A 23,756-nucleotide genomic window follows, 5' to 3' on the forward strand; every position below is an offset into this window, starting at 1 on the left:
TCTTCCCGCGCAGCGACGCGGTAATGGCGGCGATGTTCACCACAGTTAAAACACAGTTCACATTCGGCACACAGTACCCGGTGGCAACGGGCACGAAATCCTGTTCGTGACGCCAGGAAGTTGACGCTCCCCCAGGGCAAAGGGGTACTTGGAGTCCGGGCCTATTGATGCTGGGGGAAAGGATATGTCACAGTGGCTGGCCTGGTCCGTGGCCCAGGGATGTCAACCAATAAGGGGGAAAAGTTTATATGGGATTTATAGTTTGATCGTGACGCCACCTGTGGTTTCCGGTAATGGTTACCGGCGTTGCTGCAGACCTCCGGGGGTGATGGGATGGCAGATGGGATGTTTCTGCTCCTCACAGGCGGAGCGGGCCCCCGGGGCAGTGTGGAGTTTTATGGTGGGTGGTAATGCTGGGGCTTGTAGTGCAGGCGGGATGGCGCAGCAGGAGTAACTGACAAAGACAGGGGATTCGCTTCAATACCTTTACTTGTGCGGATGTCAGGTATGGTCCAGGGTACTCGGTGGGAAGGGTGCACTTCAGGACTTCTCCCCAGTGAGCGGGTATAAGGCCTCCTGGTCCGTGTTTCCCTCTCTCTAAGCTCCTGGCCAGCCTGCAACTGGGCCTAGCTTATGTGTCGTGATGTTCCTTCACCTGTCACTTGGTAGTAGGACCTTCTGTTGGCAACCACTATCCCTGGGCTCCGGGGCCTTCGTGGTTCCTGGTCCTGTAATCAGTTTAGCTTCAGGTCTGGCAGGGACTTGTAGTCCTCCTGGTATGCCGGTGATCCCTACTGGGTATAGAGGACCCTGTAGGCGCGGACCCGGTGTCCGGTTTGTATACTCGGGGTGAGACTATGATGCTCCTCTGCCCCCCCTCAACTCCTCTCTCCTCTCCTCCTTGCCTTCGGCCACACTCAGGGCCCTCGGAGCTCAGCAGCAGATGTGCTGCGTCTTCGCTGCTCTCAGCGTCAGCATGCTCTCAGACTCTCTGACTCTGTCTGACTCTGAACTCAACTGCCTCAACTGCTTGGCTCCACCCTCCATATATATATCCCTTATGGGCTCCCTCTGGTGGTATGAGGTGGAAGGGTGGAGGTGTTAGTATGTAATGAGGGCCTCTTGTGGAGAAATCCATCCATGCACCCTTTTGGGTCCTGTGGTACCTGTGAACAGCAGGGTGCCACACACCACAACTCAGTAGTATGGTATGTTGAATAAATGTGAGTGCTGCTCCAACCCCTGATAAAGATTTCTTATATGTTTCTTTTACATCAAGAAACCAGCTGGGTTATCAATGATGCTGTCACTACAAATAAATTATATAACGACATAGATATATATTTTTCATGCAGCTGGATGATTAATTCTATTAATAAAATTAATTTACATTTTGCTGGCATGCTGCACTCTGGCCACAAAGAAAACTCAAAAGCTAGAACAAGTACATAAGTCCACATGGGCAAGAACTGTGCCTAATTCATTAAATGAGATAGATGCTGGGAAAGGAAGTTGTTTCTGCGATGTCTGGAGTAGAGATGAGCGTTGTTCTACTCGAACTGTTCGCCAATCTCAAATTCGAGCTGTTTTGGGCGGTGTTCGAGCCGTTCGGCGAACACGAACGATTTGAGAAAAATTCGGCTGTTCGAGGTTATGTTCGATAACTGTTCGTGCACAAAAATCATAACTGGATTTTTTCTCAGTAATGATGAAAATTAATGTTAATACGCAGTTTGAGTGTACAGCGGGGTGGGGGGAGGGGCAGGGGATGGATCTCTGCAGGAATAATGAAGATCTCCATTTTTTTTTCTCTTTCCCGCATTTACAGTGGGGAGGTGCAATCTGTCAGCCTATCAGCAGCGCACACACGGAGCGAAGTGCTTTTTTTCACACAAGCAAGGGCATGTGTCATTGGCAGTGTATGTCACATGTCCTTGCCCTATAAGACCAAGCCATTTTCCCCGTCGCCACCATTTTCTCACTGCTGCAGCTGCGTATTAGACGGCACCGCTGTTGCTGTGTGCGCTATACCTTGTTAATTTCAAGCCAATTTTCGCACAAATCTACAGATAGCTTGGGAGTAGGGAATAGTTGTGATTGCAGTCCTTTTAAGGACTAGGTTACAGCATTTCCTATGACTTTTATCAGGCAGGTCTGTGCTCTTAAATAGATAGGTTGTGGGAGTAAAGACTAATTGTAATTGGAGTCCTTTTCAGGACTAGGTTACATCAGTTACTATCAGTTTTTGCCAGGCAGGTCTGTGCCAGTGCTGTGCAAGTTTTTTTCACAGCATTTGGCTGAATCTAGCAAAGCTAATCCTTTTTGGCCTATTGCAGAGTGTGTTAGTCAGTGGAGTAGCCTATCTGTGTTGCAAGATATACCACCTGTGTATAGAATACCAATTTTTTTACTGCACCTAGTGAAGTAAAATCTTTTGGGCATAGCATCATTCTATTAGTCCATCTATACTAACCTCCATCAGGTTGCAAACTGAATATATTTTTTTCTGCATCTACCTCTGAAAAAATATTGGGCTTCTAGCTGTGTGTGGGACTTGTTCTATTAATCCATCTATACAGACCTCCATCAGGTTGCAAACTGAATATAATTTTTGTCTGCATCTAGCTCTGAAAAAATATTTGGCCTTCTAGCAGTGTGTGGGACTTTCTCTATTAGTCCATCTATACTGACCTCCATCAGGTTGCAAATTAAAAATAATTTTTATCTGCATCTAGCTCTGAAAAAATATTTGGGCTTCTAGCTGTGTGTGGGACTTGTTCTATTACTCCATCTATACTGACCTCCATCAGGTTGCAAATTGAATATAATTTTTTTCTGCATCTAGCTCTGAAAAAATATTGGGCTTCTAGCTGTGTGTGGGACTTGTTGTATTAGTCCATCTATACTGACCTCCATCAGGTTGCAAACTGAATATATTTTTTTCTACATCTACCTCTGAAAAAATATTGGGCTTCTAGCTGTGTGTGGAACTTGTTCTATTAATCCATCTATACAGACCTCCATCAGGTTGCAAACTGAATATAATTTTTTTCTGCATCTAGCTCTGAAAAAATATTTGGCCTTCTAGCAGTGTGTGGGACTTTCTCTATTAGTCCATCTATACTGACCTCCATCAGGTTGCAAATTAAAAATAATTTTTATCTGCATCTACCTCTGAAAAAATATTTGGGCTTCTAGCTGTGTGTGGGACTTGTTCTATTAGTCCATCTATACTGACCTCCATCACGCTGCAAATTCAAAATAATTTTTTGTCTGCATCTAGCTCTGAAAAAATATTTGGCCTTCTAGCAGTGTGTGGGACTTTCTCTATTAGTCCATCTATACTGACCTCCATCAGGTTGCAAATTAAAAATAATTTTTATCTGCATCTAGCTCTGAAAAAATATTTGGGCTTCTAGCTGTATGTGGGACTTGTTCTATTACTCCATCTATACTGACCTCCATCAGGTTGCAAATTGAATATAATTTTTTTCTGCATCTAACCCAGCCAATAGTTTTGGCCTAATACCACAGTTTGGCCACTCAGCTCTGTTCGGTTCCCATCCATTGTTTTTTTGTGCAAACAACTCCAGAGTTGTGAATTAGTTAACCACCAAAATGAGTGGAAAAAGGCCTGCTGCTGGTGGAAAGGGGAATAGGCGTGTTGGGAAGGGGAAAAAAGGTTGTGTCCGTGGGGTAGGTGTTAAAGCAACAGTAACATCTGCAGAAGAAAGACCATCTTCCAGCCAAACTAAAATGTCTGCTTCTTTTAGCGGACAATGTGATAAGATCCCTTTCTTACGGCCACGCCAATCGCTACAAATTCCAGATGAGGCACAAAAACAGCAGGTGCTTCAACGGATATCAAGTGCTCCTTTAAGTGGGCTCTCCTCCACATCAACTTCAACATCACAAATACTCCAGTCCTCAAAGGTGTCACCCCAATCGCACTTGCTTCCTCACAGCTCCCAAATCTCCAGCTGCCCGTCTGAGTATGAGGTAGAACAGATGGTTGAGTCTGCAGAGCTGTTTACTCATACTATAGCCTGGGAATCAGAGGTCGACTCCAGCGCTTCTGTGAATCCAGACGAGGAAATGATCTGCACTGATGCCCAGAATCTTTATGAGTCGGATCCAGGACCAGACGCAGAAGGTTCTGACCATAATGTAGACCCTCATTCCCAAACTGTAACTCCTGTTGGTGGAGACAATGAGGAAGACGATGATGAGACTCAAATACCTGATTGGAGCGACAACTTTAGTTTTTTGTCAGGGCAGGAACAGGTTGGCTCTGAGGACGATGGGTGTGATAACGCACAGGGTGATGATGATGAGGTTGGAGATCCCACTTACTGTCAACCCACAGTCAGCCAAGAGATGAGGTCAGCAGAGGAGGTGGAGGAAGATGCTAGTGACGACGAGGTCAGGTTGCGCCTTCCTGGACAGAGACGTAGTACTGGAAGCACGTCAACAACTGCATCCTCAAACACAACTCTGCCTCTCACCACAAGTCGTGGTGGCTCTTCAGGTCGCATGGGTGCTAAGCCTTGCATAGCCTGGGCATTTTTTCAGATCGATAAAGATGACCCAACTCGTGTTATCTGTAACATTTGTCAGCAAAAGCTAAGTAGAGGCCAAAAAATACATAGTTTGAGTACTTCATGCATGAACCGGCACATGGACATGAAGCATAAGTTGCAGTGGGAAGCTCAGTGTGCTACAATGCGGCCTAGCCGGCCGGGCCAACCACCGTCTGCCATATCTTGTGCATCCGCGGCCTCTTCATCCTCTGTGACTGGGGAGACAGCAGTCACACCTGTTTTGGGGCGCAGACCTGCCACCTCTTTACCCGCAACAGCCAGCGTGATTGGCAGGTCATCATTTTCTTTGGAGGTGGTAACACCAGCTGGTGTTGAGCGCTGTCCGACATCGATAGCACCACCTTTGGATCAAGGCAACCTAACATGTCCGCCTGCATCTTCCTCACAGACCAGCAGTTTGCTGGGGACACCCTTATCAATCCCGTCTAAGCACAATAGCCAGCCCTCGGTCCCTCAGATGTGGACAAGTAAAAGACCATTTCCTCCTAGCCATGAGAAAGCTAAGAGGTTGAATTTCACCATCTGCAAGCTCTTGGCTACAGAAATGCTGCCTTTCCGCCTGGTGGACACAGAGGATTTTCGAGACCTTATGTCTGTCGCAGTGCCCCAGTACCAGATGCCCAGTCGGCACTACTTCTCAAAGAAAGGTGTGCCTGCGCTCCACCAGCATGTCGCACACAACATCACCGCTTCCTTGAGAAACTCTGTGTGTGACAGGGTGCTTTTCACCACAGACACTTGGACGAGTAGGCATGGACAGGGGCGTTACATGTCGCTGACTGGGCACTGGGTAACTATGGTGACAGCAGGACAAGGGGCTGCTGTCCAAGTCTTGCCGTCCCCACGAGTTGTGCGTCAATCCTCTTTATGTCAAAGTTCCTCCACTGCTTCTGCCTCCTCAACCTCCTCTCGGTCTTCCACCTGCACCCAAAGCCTGTCTGGTCATGCTACAAGCTTTCTAACTGCGCAGAAGGGATCCTGCACACCTCCTTACTATGCTGGCAGTAGGGCTCAACGTCATCAGGCGGTTTTTACTTTGAAATGTCTGGGAAATGTGAGTCACACAGCTGAGGAGTTGTGGTCAGCTCTGGAGAACAAATTTCATGAATGGTTGTCTCCACTGGACCTGAAACCAGGGAAGGCCGTGTGCGACAATGCTGCAAACCTGGGTGCGGCCCTTCGCCGGGGCAATGTCACACACGTGCCTTGTATGGCTCACGTGTTGAACCTGGTTGTCCAGCAATTTTTAGCCCACTATCCCAGACTAGATGGCCTTCTGCAGAGGGCACGGTCGCTGTGTGCTCACTTCCGCCGTTCGCATCCCGCAGCTCAGCGACTTACATCTCTACAGAAGTCGTTGGGCCTGCCACTTCACCGGCTAAAATGCGATGTGCCTACCCGGTGGAATTCAACTCTGCACATGTTGCAGCGACTGTGGCAGCACCGACAAGCCCTGGTGCAATACGTTCTGACGTATAGCCTGGGCCAACGAGATCCAGACGTGGGGCAAATCACGCTGGAGGAGTGGTCTCAGATCAGGGACCTATGCACCCTTCTGCACAGTTTTGAAATGGCGACGAAGATGTTTAGTGCTGACGATACCATTATCAGCATGACTATTCCGGTGATTTACATGCTGGAGCACATGTTAAACAGAATTCAGAGTCAGGTGGTGGCACAAGAGGAGGTGGAGGAAGTAGAGGAGGAGGAGTTGTATGCGGAAGGGCTAACATCTGCAAGGTCCAGACGGTCGGCAGCACCAAGGCGGCAGGCATGTGAGGGTGGGGGAGATGGTTTTACCAGGGCGCATGGTAGCAGCCAAACTAGTGAGGAAGGTGCAGGAGCCCAGGAAGAAGTGGAGGACGAACTGATGGAAGACTCATCAGATGAGGGAGACCTTGATCACATTTCTGTTGTGCGAGGTTGGGGGGAGAGGACAGAGGAAGGAAGCATGATTGTTACCTCGCCATCAACACAACAGGGACTTGGTGCTCCTGGATGCGCAACACACATGAGTGCCTTCTTGCTGCACTACCTGCAACATGACCCTCGAATTTTGAGAATTAGAAATAATCCTGACTACTGGGCTGCCACACTGTTAGATCCCCGGTACAAAAGTAAATTTGCAGAAATTATTCCTGCCATAGAAAGTGATGCACGCATGCAGGAGTATCAGCAGAGACTGTTGCAGAATCTTACATGTGCTTTTCCACAAAACACCAGTAGTGCACGTAGTGAATCTCACAGTTCCAACTTGCCAACCGTGGGACCGTCAAGTGTTCAGCACTCAAACAATAACAGAACCACAGTATCTGCTGGTAACATCAATTTTGCGCAATCATTTCACCACTTTTTTAGCCCATCCTTTGCAAGGCCACAGGAGACAAGAAGTCTGACACATAGTCAACGCCTAGAGACGATGGTACAGGAGTATCTCCAAGTAAACATTGAAGCCATGACTGTGTCACTGGACCCTTGCTCTTTTTGGGCTTCCAATCTGGATAAATGGCCGGAGCTAGCCACTTACGCCTTGGAGATCTTGTCATGCCCCGCAGCCAGCGTTCTGTCTGAACGTGTGTTCAGCGCTGCTGGTGGTGTGCTGACAGATAAGCGCACGCGGCTCTCCACTGATAATGCAGACAGACTCACGTTCATAAAGATGAACAAATCATGGATCCGAAACGACTTTTCTACCCCTGTGTCATCCTGGGGAGAGTAAAAGATGGATGATTGGTTAAAATCACCCTACCAACCGTTTTAAGCTTTCAAATTACTAATCATGTTTATCTGTATCTTGGCTGGTAAATAATTTGGGCTTTGTAGCAGTGTGCAGCACTGATCCTATTAGGCCATCTGTAGCATCGGCGTCTCTGCCCCGTTCTAGGCAGAGACGCCGTGCCTCTCACCTCCCCGCTCCTGGCGCGGCGTCCTCCAGCGCTGCTCTCCCCGCTGCTTCCGGCACGCGCTCCTTCCCCGGCAGTGTGCTTAGGGCGCGCGCGCGCGCGCTCCCCCTCTCTTAAAGGGACCGCGCGCGCCGTCCTAAGGAGTCCCCGGCCAATTACCGGAGGACCTCCCATATAAAAGGCACCTCCTCCAAAATGGAGGTGCCCGAGCAATGTTGTAGCACTGTTCACTACTCTGCTTCAGCCCTCAGGTCCCGTTGCCAGTTACCTGCCAGATACCTGCCAGATTCCTGCCAGTCTGCTGTCTAATTCCTGCCTGATATCCTGCTACCTGCCTGCTAGCCTGAGGTCCGACGGTCTGCCTTCCAACTTCTGTCAGTCTGTCTAAGGACCAGCTTGCCCGCTCACCTGGGAGCGCACATCTTCTACCTGCCTGCTTGCCTGTGGTCCGACGGTCTGCCTTCCAACTCCTGTCAGTCTGTCTAAGGACCAGCTTGCCCGCTCACCTGGGAGCGCTCATCTGCTGCCTGTCTGCTAGCCTACCAGGAGGCTCTGCCGTCACGTGCTGTGACCACCCGCCTGTCCTGAGACTCCTGCCCGCTCACCTGGGAGCGCTCATCTGCTGCCTGTCTGTTGGTCTTCCTGGAGGCTCCACCGTCACATGCTGTGACCACCCGATTATCCAGAGACTCTCGCCTGCTCACCTGGGAGCTCACGTCTATCATCTGCCGCCACAGGTCGTACCAATCCTTTACCCAGAGACTGCCCCGGTCACTTGCCGTGACCTCCTGCCCGTTCATCCAGAGACTGCCCCGGTCACTTGCCGTGACCTCCTGCCCGTTCATCCAGAGACTGCCCCGGTCACTTGCTGTGACTGCCTGCCCGTCTACCCTGGTCGCCACCCGCTCCCTTACAAGGACCGCCCCCTTGTATAGTAGCTCAGAGGTTCCGCCTCCCAGACCCGTTACAGTTTGCTCGGGCCATGGAACCCGGTGGCACCCAAGCTCCCTCTCTCTCGGACCTGTGTCATGAACTGTCCCGTCAGAGGTCCCAACAGGAGTCCATCCTGGGTCACCTGCGGAATGTCAATTCTCGCCTGGACACTCTGACTGCTCTGCCTGCAACCACCGCCAGTGCCATGACTCGCAATCTGGCAGCTCCACTGCCCACTAATAACATGGTATCCTACCCCGGACCCCGGCTTTCTGCACCTCCTCGTTTCGGAGGCGACTCCGCCCAGGCTCGGGGCTTCATAAATCAGTGCACCCTGCACTTTGAACTCCTGTCTCACCAGTTTAACTCCGACCGGGCCAAAATTGCCTTCATCATGTCCCATCTCACCGGAGAGGCCCTGGCCTGGCTAAATCCTCTATGGGAGAGAGGAGACCCCCTGGTGTCCGACTTGCCTGCCTTTCTCACGGCTTTCCGGAAAGTCTTCGACGAACCCGCACGGAAGACCTCATCCGCATCATCTCTGCTACGCCTCCATCAGGGAAGTCTCACGGTGGGCCAATATGCCCTACGGTTCCGTACCCTTGCCTCGGAGCTGGCCTGGGATAATGACGCTCTGGTTTCCGTCTTCTGGGAGGGTCTGTCCGGCCGTATTAAAGATGAACTTGCCGGTCGGGACATTCCTACCACTCTCGATGACCTAATAACTCTTGCCACCCGGATTGACCTGCGGTTCCAGGAGCGTGCCAAAGAGGTCACCCGTGAGAGGAGGTTTCCACGTCTAGCTCCTACTTTTCAGAAACCCGTCACTCCCTCCGTCTCTCCTCAGCTACACTCTCCTGAGCCTATGCAGGTCGACCAGACCAAGATGGTCGGTTCTCGCCAAGAATCTCGCCGAGCCGAGGGAAGCTGTTTCTATTGTGGCAGTATGAAGCACTTCATCCGTGCCTGCCCGGAAAAGCCGGGAAACGCCAGTGTCTAGGACCACTCGGAGAGGTCGTCCTAGACAAAAGTAAGCCCTCTCCGTCTCTGACCTTACCGGTCTCTATTGCTTGGGGAGAAAACCGTCTGTTTGAACTCGCCCATCTGGATTCTGGAGCTGCTGGAAACCTCATCTCCCAGTCTCTGGTAGAGAGATACCATATTCCCACCAAGTCCCTGGCTGAACCATTGTCAGTCGCCTCCGTGGATGGAAGACTTCTCTCGGAGACCATCCTGCTCGTCACCGAACCCATAATCCTGCAGGTGGGAATGCTGCACTCTGAGGAGATCTCATTCCATGTGCTGTCCGGACTTTCTCACTCCCTGTTGCTAGGTCTACCTTGGCTCCAGACACATGAACCCGTATTGAACTGGCGGTCCGGTGAAGTACTCCGATGGGGTCCTGACTGCCATAGGACCTGCCTGGTCCCGGTCCGTCCACTTCGCCCTCAGCCTACTCCAGCTAACTTACCTGGTCTCCCGGCTCCCTACTGGCCCTATGCGGACGTCTTCGGTAAGAAGGAAGCTGAGACGTTGCCACCCCATAGGCCATACGATTGCCCGATCGACCTGGTACCTGGCACCACTCCTCCCCGTGGGCGTATCTACCCGTTGTCTGCAGCCGAGACCCGAGCCATGTCTGAGTACATTGAAGAGAATCTGGCTAGGGGATTTATCCGAAAATCTACCTCCCCGGCTGGAGCCGGATTCTTCTTTGTCAAAAAGAAAGACGGCTCGCTACGTCCCTGTATTGACTACAGAGGACTCAATCTCATCACGGTAAAAAACAAATATCCCCTGCCACTCATCTCCGAATTGTTTGACCATCTCAAGGGCGCCAGGATCTTCTCTAAGCTGGATCTACGAGGAGCGTATAATCTGGTCCGTATCCGTCAAGGAGACGAGTGGAAGACGGCATTCAATACCCGGGACGGTCACTACGAGTACCTTGTGATGCCCTTCGGTCTCTGTAATGCTCCCGCGGTCTTTCAGGAACTAGTCAACGACATCTTCCGTGACCTCCTGTACTCCTGCGTAGTGGTATACCTGGACGATATCTTGGTCTTCTCTCCGGATCTCCCCACACACCGGAGGGATGTTCGTCAGGTCCTGCTTAGGCTTCGGCAGAACCACCTTTACGCCAAATACGAGAAGTGCCTCTTCGATCAGACCTCCCTTCCGTTCTTGGGCTATGTCATCTCCCAAACAGGTCTGCAAATGGATCCCGAGAAGCTCTCTTCCGTTCTAAAATGGCCTCGTCCTGAAGGTTTGAAGGCGATACAGCGATTCCTGGGCTTCGCTAATTATTATCGTCTTTTCATCCCACACTTCTCGTCTCGGACTGCTCCCATATCTGCACTTACCCGTAAGGGGGCTAACCCCAGGACATGGTCGCCTGAAGCCGAGGAGGCCTTCCTTTCCCTAAAGAAAGCCTTCGCCTCTGCTCCCGTCCTGCACCGTCCGGACTGTAATAAACAATTCTACCTGGAGGTTGATGCCTCCTCCTCCGGAGCCGGAGCGGTGCTCACCCAGAAGTCTTCTACCGGGAGAATGGTAACGTGCGGCTTCTTCTCCAAAATCTTCTCCTCGTCGGAGCGCAACTACTCCATTGGAGACCGGGAATTGCTAGCCATCAAATTGGCACTGGGAGAGTGGCGCTATCTGCTTGAAGGGGCTCTCTACCCGGTAATTATCTACACGGATCACAAAAACCTGGCATATCTCCAAAATGCCCAGAGACTCAATCCTCGCCAGGCCCGGTGGTCGTTGTTTTTTGCCCGCTTCGACTTCATTCTTCATTTCCGTCCGGCGGACAAGAACGTCAAAGCTGATGCCTTGTCCCGGTCCTTCCTGTCCTCCGATCAAGAGGAGGAACCTACGCACATCATCGACTCCTCCAAGGTGATGAATGTGGCCCCCTTGGATCTGACTCGTCTTCTACCCGGTAAGACGTTCGTAGCTGTGCCAGATCGGGAGAGGGTTCTTCGCTGGGGACATTCTTCTAAACTAGCTGGCCAAAAGAAGACCTTCCAACTTATTACCCGGCATTACTGGTGGCCTACCCTGCGTAAGGACGTGGTAGACTTCGTCGCGGCCTCTTCATCCTGTGCCCGTAACAAAGTTCCCCGACATCTACCTGCCGGCCATCTCCTGCCCCTTCCCGTACCTGCTGCTCCTTGGCAACACATCGCTATGGACTTTATCACCGACCTTCCAGTTTCTGCCGGTTGTACTGTCATTTGGTTTGTCGCTGACCGTTTTTCTAAGATGGCCCACTTCATTCCCCTGCCTGGTCTTCCGTCTGCACCCGAGCTGGCTAAAGACTTTATCCGCCACATCTTCCGTCTCCATGGTCTGCCCCTCCACATCGTGTCGGATCGTGGGGTTCAGTTCACCTCTCGCTTCTGGAGAGCCACATGTAAGCTGCTGGACATTACCCTGGATTTCTCCTCCGCTTACCACCCTCAGTCCAATGGTCAAGTGGAGCGGATCAATCAGATCTTGTCCAGCTACCTCCGGCACTTCGTTGATGCTCACCACTCGGACTGGGTGGATCTCCTACCATGGGCCGAGTTCTCTTATAACAACCATGAGAGCGAGTCCTCTTCTAAATCCCCGTTCTTTATAGTCGGTGGTCAACATCCCCGGATTCCACTTCCTGTCTCCGTTTCTGTGGACAACCCTGCTGCGGAGTCTCTTGTCAGCGAATTTTCTACTATTTGGGAGAGCACCAGGTCCGCTCTTCTTCTCTCCTCTGAGCGGATGAAGAGATATGCTGATAAGAGACGTCTGGATCTGCCCAAATTCCGTCCGGGAGACAAGGTTTGGCTCTCATCCAAACATGTGCGGCTCAAAGTACCCTCCTACAAGTTGGGTCCTCGATTCATCGGCCCCTTCGAAGTCCTCAGGCAAATTAACCCTGTGGCCTACAAATTAAAACTCCCGGCCACCCTACGGATCCCCAACTCCTTCCACGTATCTCTCCTCAAACCCGTTGTCTTTAACTTTTTTTCCAAAAATCCAGGTGCCCCTCCTGCTCCGGTTTCCGCTGATGACATCTTTGAGGTAGAGAGTATTCTGGCCTCCAAGATGGTAAGAGGAAAAACCTTTTTTCTGGTAGATTGGAAGGGGTTTGGTCCTGAGGAGAGAACTTGGGAACCCAGGGAGAACATCAACGCCCCGCTTCTCCTTGAGAAATTTCTTTCTGGCCAAAAAAAGAGGGGGCCTAAAGGGGGGGGTACTGTAGCATCGGCGTCTCTGCCCCGTTCTAGGCAGAGACGCCGTCCCTCTCACCTCCCCGCTCCTGGCGCGGCGTCCTCCAGCGCTGCTCTCCCCGCTGCTTCTGGCACACGCTCCTTCCCCGGCAGTGTGCTTAGGGCGCGCGCGCGCGCGCTCCCCCTCTCTTAAAGGGACCGCGCGCGCCGTCCTAAGGAGTCCCCGGCCAATTGCCGGAGGACCTCCCATATAAAAGGCACCTCCTCCAAAATGGAGGTGCCCGAGCAATGTTGTAGCACTGTTCACTACTCTGCTTCAGCCCTCAGGTCCCGTTGCCAGTTACCTGCCAGATACCTGCCAGATTCCTGCCAGTCTGCTGTCTAATTCCTGCCTGATATCCTGCTACCTGCCTGCTAGCCTGAGGTCCGACGGTCTGCCTTCCAACTTCTGTCAGTCTGTCTAAGGACCAGCTTGCCCGCTCACCTGGGAGCGCACATCTTCTACCTGCCTGCTTGCCTGTGGTCCGACGGTCTGCCTTCCAACTCCTGTCAGTCTGTCTAAGGACCAGCTTGCCCGCTCACCTGGGAGCGCTCATCTGCTGCCTGTCTGCTAGCCTACCAGGAGGCTCTGCCGTCACGTGCTGTGACCACCCGCTTGTCCTGAGACTCCTGCCCGCTCACCTATGAGCGCTCATCTGCTGCCTGTCTGTTGGTCTTCCTGGAGGCTCCACCGTCACATGCTGTGACCACCCGATTATCCAGAGACTCTCGCCTGCTCACCTGGGAGCTCACGTCTATCATCTGCCGCCACAGGTCATACCAATCCTTTACCCAGAGACTGCCCCGGTCACTTGCCGTGACCTCCTGCCCGTTCATCCAGAGACTGCCCCGGTCACTTGCCGTGACCTCCTGCCCGTTCATCCAGAGACTGCCCCGGTCACTTGCTGTGACTGCCTGCCCGTCTACCCTGGTCGCCACCCGTTCCCTTACAAGGACCGCCCCCTTGTATAGTAGCTCAGAGGTTCCGCCTCCCAGACCCGTTACACCATCTATACTAAGCTCCACCAAATTTAAAATTAATAATAATTTTTAGCTGCATCTAGCCCGGAAAATAATTTTGGGGCTCCGAGATGCGCAAGACACATAAGTGCCTTCTTGCTGCACTACCTGCAACATGACCCTCATATTGTCAGAATTCGAAGTAATCATGACTACTGGGTTGCCACACTCTTAGATCCCCCAAACTTTTCGATCAACCTTTTCATTTTAATAAAGACCAAAAAAATGGTCATTTTTGAAATTATAAGCATTAGCAGGTTATTAGAAACTGAAATCAAACAGTTTTCAACTCAAAACTTTATTCTAGGTGATGTTACATTTTCACATAGGACCCCTTGTTCGAAAGGAGCTTCTGAACTCTCTCGTCCATTGAATTTGTCAGGTTTTGGATGGTTTCTGCCTCAATTGTTTTGCATGAGGACAGAATACCCTCCCAGAGCTGTTGCTTAGATGTGAACTGCCTCCCGCCATCATAGACACTCCTTTTGATGATGCTCCAGAGGCTCTGAATGGGGTAGAGGTCAGGGGAGCATGGGGGTCACACCATAAGTTTGTCCCCTTTTATGCCCATATCAGCCAGAGATGCAGATGTTTTATGTGCAGCATGAGATGGTGCATTATCATGCAAAAAAATGATCTTGCTGTGAAATACACGGTTCTTCTTCTTGAACCATGGCAGGAAGTGCTGTTTGAGAAAATCCACATACATTATGGAGTTCATCTTTAGCGCCTTCAGGGATCCTAAAGGGGCCGACAATCTCTCTCCCCATGATTCCAGCCCAAAACATTACTCCACCTCCTCCTTGTTGGCGCTGTAGCCGTGTTTGCGTGGGGTGTCCATCAACCAGCCATCCTCCACTCCATCCATCTGGACCATCGAGCGCTGCACGGCACTCATCCGTGAACAAAACAGTTTTGAAATCAGTCTTCATGTAATGTTTGGCCCACTGGAGCCGTTTCTGCTTGTGTGAAGTGGATAGAGGAGGTCGACAGGATGGCATATGCACAGCTGCAAACCTCTGAAGGACCCTGCATCTTGTTGTTCGGGGGACGTTGGAGGCACCAGCAGCTTCAAAAACTTGTCTGCTGCTATGACAAGGCTTTTTTGCCGCTGCTCTTTTAACCTGATGTAATTGCCTGTAGGAAAGAGTCCTCAATTTGCCCCTATCAGCACGCACACGTGTGTACTGTGAATCAGCTACATACTTCTTGATTGCCAAGACACTTCATCCTGATCATCGCACAATGTTGATTGTAGTCATGCCTTGACCTAAACACTCCACAATTTGTTGCTTCTCAGCAGCCAACACATCCTTTTTCTTTCCCATTTTGGCAGAAAATGTAGGCTGCTTAATAATGTGAGACAGCCTTCTTAAGTAGTCTTGCCTTTCATTGGACACACCTGCCAAACTAATTAGCACAGGTGTCTGCAATTGCTTACAGTGATATAAAGAGCCCTGACACACATCACCATCAATGAGTTTAACTGACAAACAAACAAATTCTTCCCTTATCACTCCTAAACACTTTTTGCATAATAATTTGGAACACAGTGTACATGTGCTTTACCACAAAACACCAGTGGTTCACGTAGTGAATCTTACAGTTCTAACTTGCCAACCGTGGTCTGTATGGAGTTGTTCAATAAAGGGCCAAAAATTAAGATAACATTGATGGGAGAGGTCTCTATGAATAGGAATTCCTAAGTATTTGATACCCTGTGAGGGCCAGGCAAAGGGAAAGTTGGACTGGATGGAATCCTATATGGATTTGGGGAGGAAGACATCGAGGGCCTCAGACTTCGCTGCATTGATTTTAAAATTTGACCATGTAACAAAGTGATCTATTTCAGCCATAACAGCATGGATGGATATATGTGATTGAGTGATATATACTAGGACATCATCAGCAAATAGAGAGCACTTGTACTCGGTGCCTCCCACCTCAATCCACCTAATATTGGGGTTATGGCGAATTGATGAGAGCAGGTGCTCCGTCACTAGGATGTATAAGAGAGGGGATAGAGGAAATCAATGCCTTGTCCCATTGGTAATTATGAAAGGTGATGAAAATGTTCTGACGCGCCCCCTGGGCCTTGGGACTCCCGGAGCCGGACCCTTTTTGGTGGATGCTGGTGGTTGTAGTCTCCGTGGCGGCGACCCGGTTCCGTGGCTCAGGGCGGTCAAACCAGTGGCGGAACTATTTATGTGGTTTTGATGTTTAAATGTCCGACTACGCCACCCGTGGATTGCGGTCAGAGTGAACCGCCGCTGCAGGGCAGACCGCTGAGGCTGGTGTTGTGGGTGCAGCAGAGCGTAGCATAACTCCCCACGGGAGGAGTATAGCCTCAGGGCAGTGTATGCGGAGGATGGGGGTGATGGTGCAGGGCAGCAGCAGTAACGACACGGAGTCAGTGATGCAGTCCAGGGCCTTTACTCACAGTTCTTATTATCCAGACCACGTCTGCAGGTAACGGCTGCCCACGTCGTACTGTGCTCACCAGGTGAGGGGCTCAGACAACTCCCAGATAACTTTGGAGCGCTTCACAGGACCCCCTTTGTGTGTCCTTTGTCTGGCCTTTCTTACCAACCCTTCTGTCCGGCTGCCTCGGGCCTCCTCTTGGTAAACTTGGCGCCAGTTTCCCTGACCCTATGTGGTGCCTTCCTAGCGGGTGTAGCGAGGGGCTGCGCCACATAAAATGTCACAGCCTCCTGTTTCTAGCTAAGGGTCGTTTCCTGCCTCCACTAGTTTCGGGGACCAGTCTCCCCCTTTGGCCTGACCCCTCCACGCAGGTGGATTCGGGCGTGCGGTGGCGACTCGCCCGTCCGCACCCCTGGGATCCCTTCGTTCCTCGTTCCTGGAGCCTTCTCCGCTCCTCTTCCTTCCTTCTCCCTCTTCCAGGCCTGGGCCTCTGTTACTAGGCCCGCCTCCGGAGCAGAGCTCATGCAGAGCCCCTGCTCCCTGCCACTTCTGCTCAGACTTCTCTGCACTGAACTAAGATGGTGCCCACCTTTTATACTCCCTTCTCAATGCACCCAGGAACTGCTTCCTCCCTGCTCCTGCACTACAGGGTTCCCCTTCATCAGTGTTCCCTCCCCCCACTCCAGCCAGGGACAGGGACTGTCGTGCCCATCTCAGGGGCATATTGGTCGCCCTGCCCCACGGCAATGTGGTGTAATGCATGCAGGTGTCGGGTCCTGATCCACACTCCATCCTTACCTGAGAGTGAGATATCACACCTCTGGGTGAGGTGCAATACCTCTGTAGCAACCGAGCCCTCAGGGTAATACAGTTCCATTTATCTTCAGCCTAGGTGACGTATTGCGATACAGGGCCATGATTTTGGCTATAAAAGGGTCCCCTAGACCCCTACCCCAAGCTTTTTAAGAGAATCATATATGGCGTGCCAGGAGACTCTATGGAATGCTTTCTCAGCATCCAACGAGAGTATCTAATTACAAATTTTTAACTGCATCTAGCCCAGGAAATACTTTGTGCCTAGTAGCAGTGTCTGCTAGTCAGCGGATTATCCCGGCTGTTAAGCAAGCTACACCACCTGTAGTTTTGACACTTAATTTTTTCAAAGGAAATGCTTCGGGACCACGGGATACTCAGTGAAGAGCATCAGGAGGCACCCCAAGGCATAGGGGCTGGGACTGGCAGTAGGATGCCTTGCGGTGGACAGCCGAGCTCGATCCTTATAAAAGCTTTTTAACTGCAGCAGCTTTAGTGGACGCTACTGGAGCTGGAATTACGCGGCTGCTGGCATGAGACTTGCCCTCCAATAGATCCTTGTAAATGGATTTAAAGTGTATTCATTCAAATTAGAGAGACAATTTAAATTAAAAAGCTTAGAGCTGCCTCCACCACAGGGGGGCTCGCTCGACCCACCAGCGGACAGGCACCAGTATTGGGAGAGGGGGGCTGGCCGTCAGGGTTCACCGCGGCTCTGGCACAAACCCGGCGACACGGAGGTGGCACGGGCAGGAGCGGACTGAACGTGTCGGCTTCTCACTTTTTGGATTTTAGAAGGGCATGACATGCCTATATCTGTGTCTCCCCCTCCTTTTACTCCTCCACCTCTTTTCTTTTCGCATGACTATATGTACTTGTCACTTTTCCATGTGTTAGTTGTGTCTTCTGAGCAGTTTGTCAGCTTTTGGACACCTTTGAAGGTGTTTTCTATGTGTTTCTATGTGTTTTTGTTTGCCTGCCATTGGTTTTAACGGTGTTCGAAGGTGTTCGACGAACAGTTCGACGAACAGTTCCGCGAACACACGGGTGTTCGACGAACCGAACCGAACTCGAACACTACGGGGGTGGCTCAACACTAGTCTGGAGTCATGACAAACCATACTAGATTCCTTGATAGGGCATTGATCCAGGGAACTAGTCTGATTGTCGTATGGAGTCAGGAAGGAATTTTTTTCCCCAATGTGGAGCTTAGTGTTTGCCACATGGGTTTTTTTTTGCCTTCCCCTGGATCAACATGTTAGGCTATGGGTTGAACTAGATGGACTTAGTCTTCCTTCAACCTTAAAAACTATGTTACTATGTTACTATTAATATGGATAAAAATGTAGGTTTATTGTCTACACGTTTCAGAGTCCACCGACTCCTTCCTCAGGACAACCATACATAATTCATTAAATGGTCACGGTTACTATGCGCCTCCTCTATAATTTACTGCCCATTCCCTTTTTTAGGTTAGGTTAGGCTTTTACAGACAGAGAAGGATCACAGAAAGTCAGGGCTAGGCTTTGCTAGCTAGCACAGTGCCACTGTTCTTTACCTCCTCTCCTGGATCTCTGGACTCTGAAATCCCCATACTGCAGCTCTGTTGTGCCATCATAATCACCATTTTAGTTTCTCCAAAGCCACTTTTAGGTTGCAGAAGAAGTGACTGTACCAGCTCTGTGTCTAATATAGAAGGACATTCGCATGCCGACTGGATTGTATCCAAACATAATCAAGCAGTGGACAGTAACCATAACTATTCATGCTGCTGTCTCTCAGTTTAATCCCTCCTTGCGCTGCTGTTAGCTCTAGCTCCTCTTTGGCTTTCACTATACTGCTGTCAACTTGATTTCTTCTTGGTTCACATCATACTTAACCCAACTGTGCCAATTACAATTGCCCTACCTGCACCCATTGTGATAGAGTTTAAAATGCCAAAACATGCAGACAGATATAACCAAAACTGGGCTTACTAACCTGATTATGCCTCTGCTAACTTCAGCTGTGCTATGTTAACTTTTCACACCAGTTTCTTTTTCTTAGTGGGAAGAAAAATGTCCTAAGTTTGTGCACAGAACGAACTTTTTATCCTGTAGAATCTATGCCAAAATCAGGCATCAACTGAATAATAAATGTGGGCCATAGTATTTCAGGGTTGAAAAAATATTTATTATGTTTATTTTCTTTCTTCCCTTGAGTTAATATTAATTAACCAATCTTCCAAATGAAAATAACTGTTTCATATAATTATGCAAAATGTGTGTCTTGAGAATATTCAGGTCTAACAAATGGTAATAAATCCATCATTATAAATTCCTTCTAAGGGCACATCTTGAATATGGAATACAGTTTTGGGCTGCATATTTTAAAAAGGACATTGGAAAGTTAAAGTTGATTCAAAGGCAGCAACTAGATTACTACAAGGGATGGAAGGTGTCTCATATGATGAGAGGTTGAAAAAGTTGAGCTTGTTTAGCTTAGAAAAACGACGCCTCAGAGATCTCATTTATATGTATAAGTATATGTGTGGTCAGTACAAAGGTCTAGCCCATGACTTATTCCTTCCACAGACCATACTAAGAACCAGAGAGCACTCATTATGGGTGGAAGAAAGGCGATTCCGGCACCTAAACAGGAAAGGGTTCTTTACAGTCAGAGCAGTCAGACTGTGGAATGCCGATCACAAGAGGTAGTAATGGCAGATACTAGAACAGAATTTAAAAAAGGCATGGATACTTTTCTCACAACATTGTGGCTTATAAATAATCTAGCGATATAGAATGTATAACTGGTGCAGAAAGGTTGAACTTGATGGACAGGTGTCTTTTTTCAACCTAAATAACTATGTATTTATGTAATTTTGTAACATGTTTCTCACTTTTTAAATATAGTTAAAATAACTGATAATTTACGACATTGACAGGGAACCTTCCTTCCACTCTACTCCAGATTTGTCATTTTATTATATTGTAATACGTGCTAATGGCTGATGAAGAGGTTAGTACACTCTTACAGCATGTAACTTTTGAACATTAATCCTAAATATATTTTTTACCAAGTATCATATTTACTGCTTGTGTTTGGTGATAGGTGACAAATGTCTGATCTTTCGGACCTCCATCAATCACGAGCCCTTAATTCCTCCTTACCGCATGACTGTAGTTACTAGGGGTTTAAATTAAGCAGAGATCAAAGATGCCCCCTTTCACTGCATTAAATGTCTATGGGGCTGAAGGAAACAGCTTATCGCTCGATAAGCATGAAAAATTATTTACCCAAGCAAGGTTGATAAGGAGCCAATGACAATTAATGTCAGATTACCCAGATTATATATATCAGGACACTTTTAGATAAGTAGAATAGTAAATAATGAACTTTGGTTATTTGTTTTGCATGAAAGAAATGATCTACTGGCGTGGCATTATTAGTCCAACAGCAATAGGGTATAAGGTGAAAGGTTTTAAACATGAGAGCCCATTAGTAACATAATCAGCTAAACAATGAGAGGTAATATCAGGAACCCTTTTAGTTGTTATAGGCAGTCGCAAAAAAAGAATCATGGCCATCATGTTTGCCTTTGTGCTGTTACTTTGTGGTAAGTAACGACATTATCTGATATTCATTTTATCCGATTTTTGGGGGTAGGCTTTCATTAATTGTATTGACAGCCACATCCACATTGCAGTTATTCTTCATCCATGCTCAAACAAAATAATTAAAAGTAAACATTAGTGATGCATAATTTCAGTAAACTTAAAATGCTTCCATTTGATTTCTATCTGCAGCAAAAAAATATTTGCCCCCTTTTAGAAGTTTTATTACATGCTGAATAGTTTAATGTAAAGTTGGAACAAAAGATCAAACAGTTTTTATATTGTCATTGCATTTATCCACTTCATCCCTGGGCCATTTTCCGCTTTTGCATTTTCGTTTCTTACTCCCCTTCTTCCCAGAGCCATAACTTTTTTATTTTTTGGTCAATATGGCCATCTTAGGGCTTATTTTTTTTGTGGGAAAAGTTGTACTTTTAAACATTTCCATTGGTTTTATCGTGTACTGGAAAACGGAGAAAAAATTCCAAGTGTGGTGAAATTGCAAAAAAGTGCAATACCATACTTGTTTTTTTTTTTTTTTTTTTTTTTTTTTTTACCATGTTCACTAAATACTAAAACTGAGCTGCCATTATGATTCTCCAGGTCATTACAAGTTCATAGACACCAAACATGTATAGGTTCTTTTTTATTTAAGTGGTGAAACAAAAATCCAAAGTTTGTTAAAAAAAAAATTTCCAAGACCAGTAGCGTCTCCATTTTTCAGCTTCTGGAGCCAATTGAGGACTTTCTTTTTGCGCGATGAGCTGACGTTTTGTATTGATACAATTTTAGGGTAGCTACGATGTTTTGATAGCTTGTTATTGCATTTTATTGCAATGTAGCGGCAACCAAAAAAACGTAATTCTGGTGTTTTGAATTTTTTTCTCGTTACGCCATTTACCAATCGGATTAATTATTTTTATATATTGATAGATCTGGCGATTCTGAACGCGGCGATACCAAATATGTGTATATTTGATTTATTTTTTTGTTTTGTTTTATTTTGAATGGGGCGAAATGTGGGTGATTTAAACTTTTATACTTTTTTTTATTTTTAATATTTTTAAAAACATTTTTTTTACTTTTTGCATGCTTCTAAAGTCTCCATGAGAGACTAAAATCTGAAATTATCTGATCACCTCTGCTACACACAGGCAATAGGTGGCGCTCATAGCAATCTGGCAATGACAACCGCAGGGGTCTCAGGCAGACGGACCCAGATTCCTGTAAGCGTGAGGTAAATGCTGCTGTCAGAGATTGATAGCGGCATTTAACTAGTTGACAGCCTTGAGTAAATTGTGATTCCACCCACAGCTAATAGGGGCACATGACAGCTGAACAGATCAGCTGTCATGTGCCTGGAAAGGTGCAGGCTCAGCGCAGGAGCCCGCACCAAAGGGAGAGACCCGACATGTGTCGTAATAGTATGGCACATGTCAGAAATGGGTTATTATTTTATATTTACACCCTGAGCAGTAGTGTAGAAAGTATCCTTCAATTTGAAGTATTATAACACTTTCTAAAGACTTATTTCCATCATGGCACTTAATCACTTACCCATGGGATAGCTTGTTGAGGACCTTACCTGTGGGATCCTCAATGATCCGAGAACGGGGCTCTGAGGCCATCTCTGGCAGTCCCATGGACAGTGAATGGAGAGGTGACAAGTGTACCCATTAATTGTCTATTGGAGTCCAAGAGGTAAGACCCCCAGTGATTACCAAGGTATCACCTATCCTATGGAGATGGGGAAAAGCCTTTAATTGTATCTATAAGCATTTTGTTCCATTTGACCAATTTACTATACAGTTCAGAGTCAAATTATCCAAAACCTCTTCTACCACTTTGATTTAGAAAAAGGCACATTACACTGTATTCCAAATTATTATGCAAGTAATATTTTCTCAGATTTTCCCAAATTACCTATATGAATTGCAGTCATTGTAATTTTCCAGTCAAATAACTATTAGAATACAATGGAAAGGTTTTTGTACAAACTGCCTATGATAACAGTATATTTTTTAAAAAATAAAAAACTCAAACTGACTCAAACTGCACTCAAAATGCATGTTCCAAATTATTATGCACAGCAGAGTTTTCAACCTTTTCATTTTAATAAAGAACAAAAAAATGGTCATATTTGAAATTATAAGCATTAGCAGGTTATTACAAACTGAAATCAAACAGTTTTCAACTTAAAACTTTATTCTAGGTGATGTTACATTTGCACATAGGACCCCTTGTTCGAAAGGAGCTTCTGAACTCTCTCGTCCATTGAATTTGTCAGGTTTTGGATGGTTTCTGCTTCAATTGTTTTGCATGAGGACAGAATACCCTCCCAGAGCTGTTGCTTAGATGTGAACTGTCTCCCGCCATCATAGACATTCCTTTTGATGATGCTCCAGAGGTTCTCAATGGGGTTGAGGTCGGGGGAGCATGGGTGCCACACCATAAGTTTTTCCCCTTTTATGCCCATAGCAGCCAGAGATGCAGATGTGTTATGTGCAGCATGAGACGGTGCATTATCATGCATGAAAATGATCTTGCTGCAGAATGCACGGTTCTTTTTCTTGAACCATGGCAGGAAGTGCTGTTTGAGAAACTCAACATACATTATGGAGTTCATCTTTACCCCTTCAGGGATCCAAAAGGGGCCGACAATCTCTCTCCCCATGATTCCAGCCGAAAACATTACTCTACCTCCTCCTTGTTGGCGCCGTAGCCGTGTTTGCATGGGGTGTGCATCAACCAGCCATCCTCCACTCCATCCATCTGGACCATCGAGCGTTGCACGGCACTCATCGGTGAACAAAACAGTTTTGAAGTCAGTCTTCATGTATTGTTTGACCCACTGGAGCCGTTTCTGCTTGTGTGCAGTAGATAGAGGAGGTCGACAGGATGGCTTACGCACAGCTGCAAACCTCTGAAGGACCCTGCATCTTGTTGTTCGGGGGACGTTGGAGGCACCAGCAGCTTCAAAAACTTGTCTGCTGCTATGACAAGGCTTTTTGGCCGCTGCTCTTTTAACCTGACGTAATTGCCTGTAGGAAAGAGTCCTCAATTTTCCCTTATCAGCACGCACACGTGTGTACTGTGAATCAGCTACATACTTCTTGATTGTGCGACGATCAGGATGAAGTGTCTTGGCAATGTTGATTGTAGTCATGCCTTGACCTAAACACTCCACAATTTGTTGCTTCTCAGCAGCCAACACAT

At 48.1% G+C, this 23,756-nt stretch overlaps 1 protein-coding gene across 1 annotated transcript in view; it reads left to right on the top strand.

The window, feature by feature from the left end:
* Positions 1–20,376: 20,376 nt before the first annotated feature.
* The window catches only part of LOC141167221 (uncharacterized), a 51,364-nt gene continuing 47,984 nt past the window's right edge, over positions 20,377–23,756 (top strand). The window contains exon 1 of the mRNA XM_073654668.1: positions 20,377–20,542. Within this exon, the coding sequence (XP_073510769.1) occupies positions 20,506–20,542 (37 nt within the window). The 5' untranslated portion in view covers positions 20,377–20,505. The remainder of the gene's footprint in view (positions 20,543–23,756) is intronic.

Source organism: Phyllobates terribilis, unplaced genomic scaffold, assembly GCF_046119375.1.
Source record: "Phyllobates terribilis strain yellow unplaced genomic scaffold, ASM4611937v1 Scaffold_11__3_contigs__length_659146591, whole genome shotgun sequence".
Lineage (NCBI taxonomy): Eukaryota > Metazoa > Chordata > Amphibia > Anura > Dendrobatidae > Phyllobates > Phyllobates terribilis.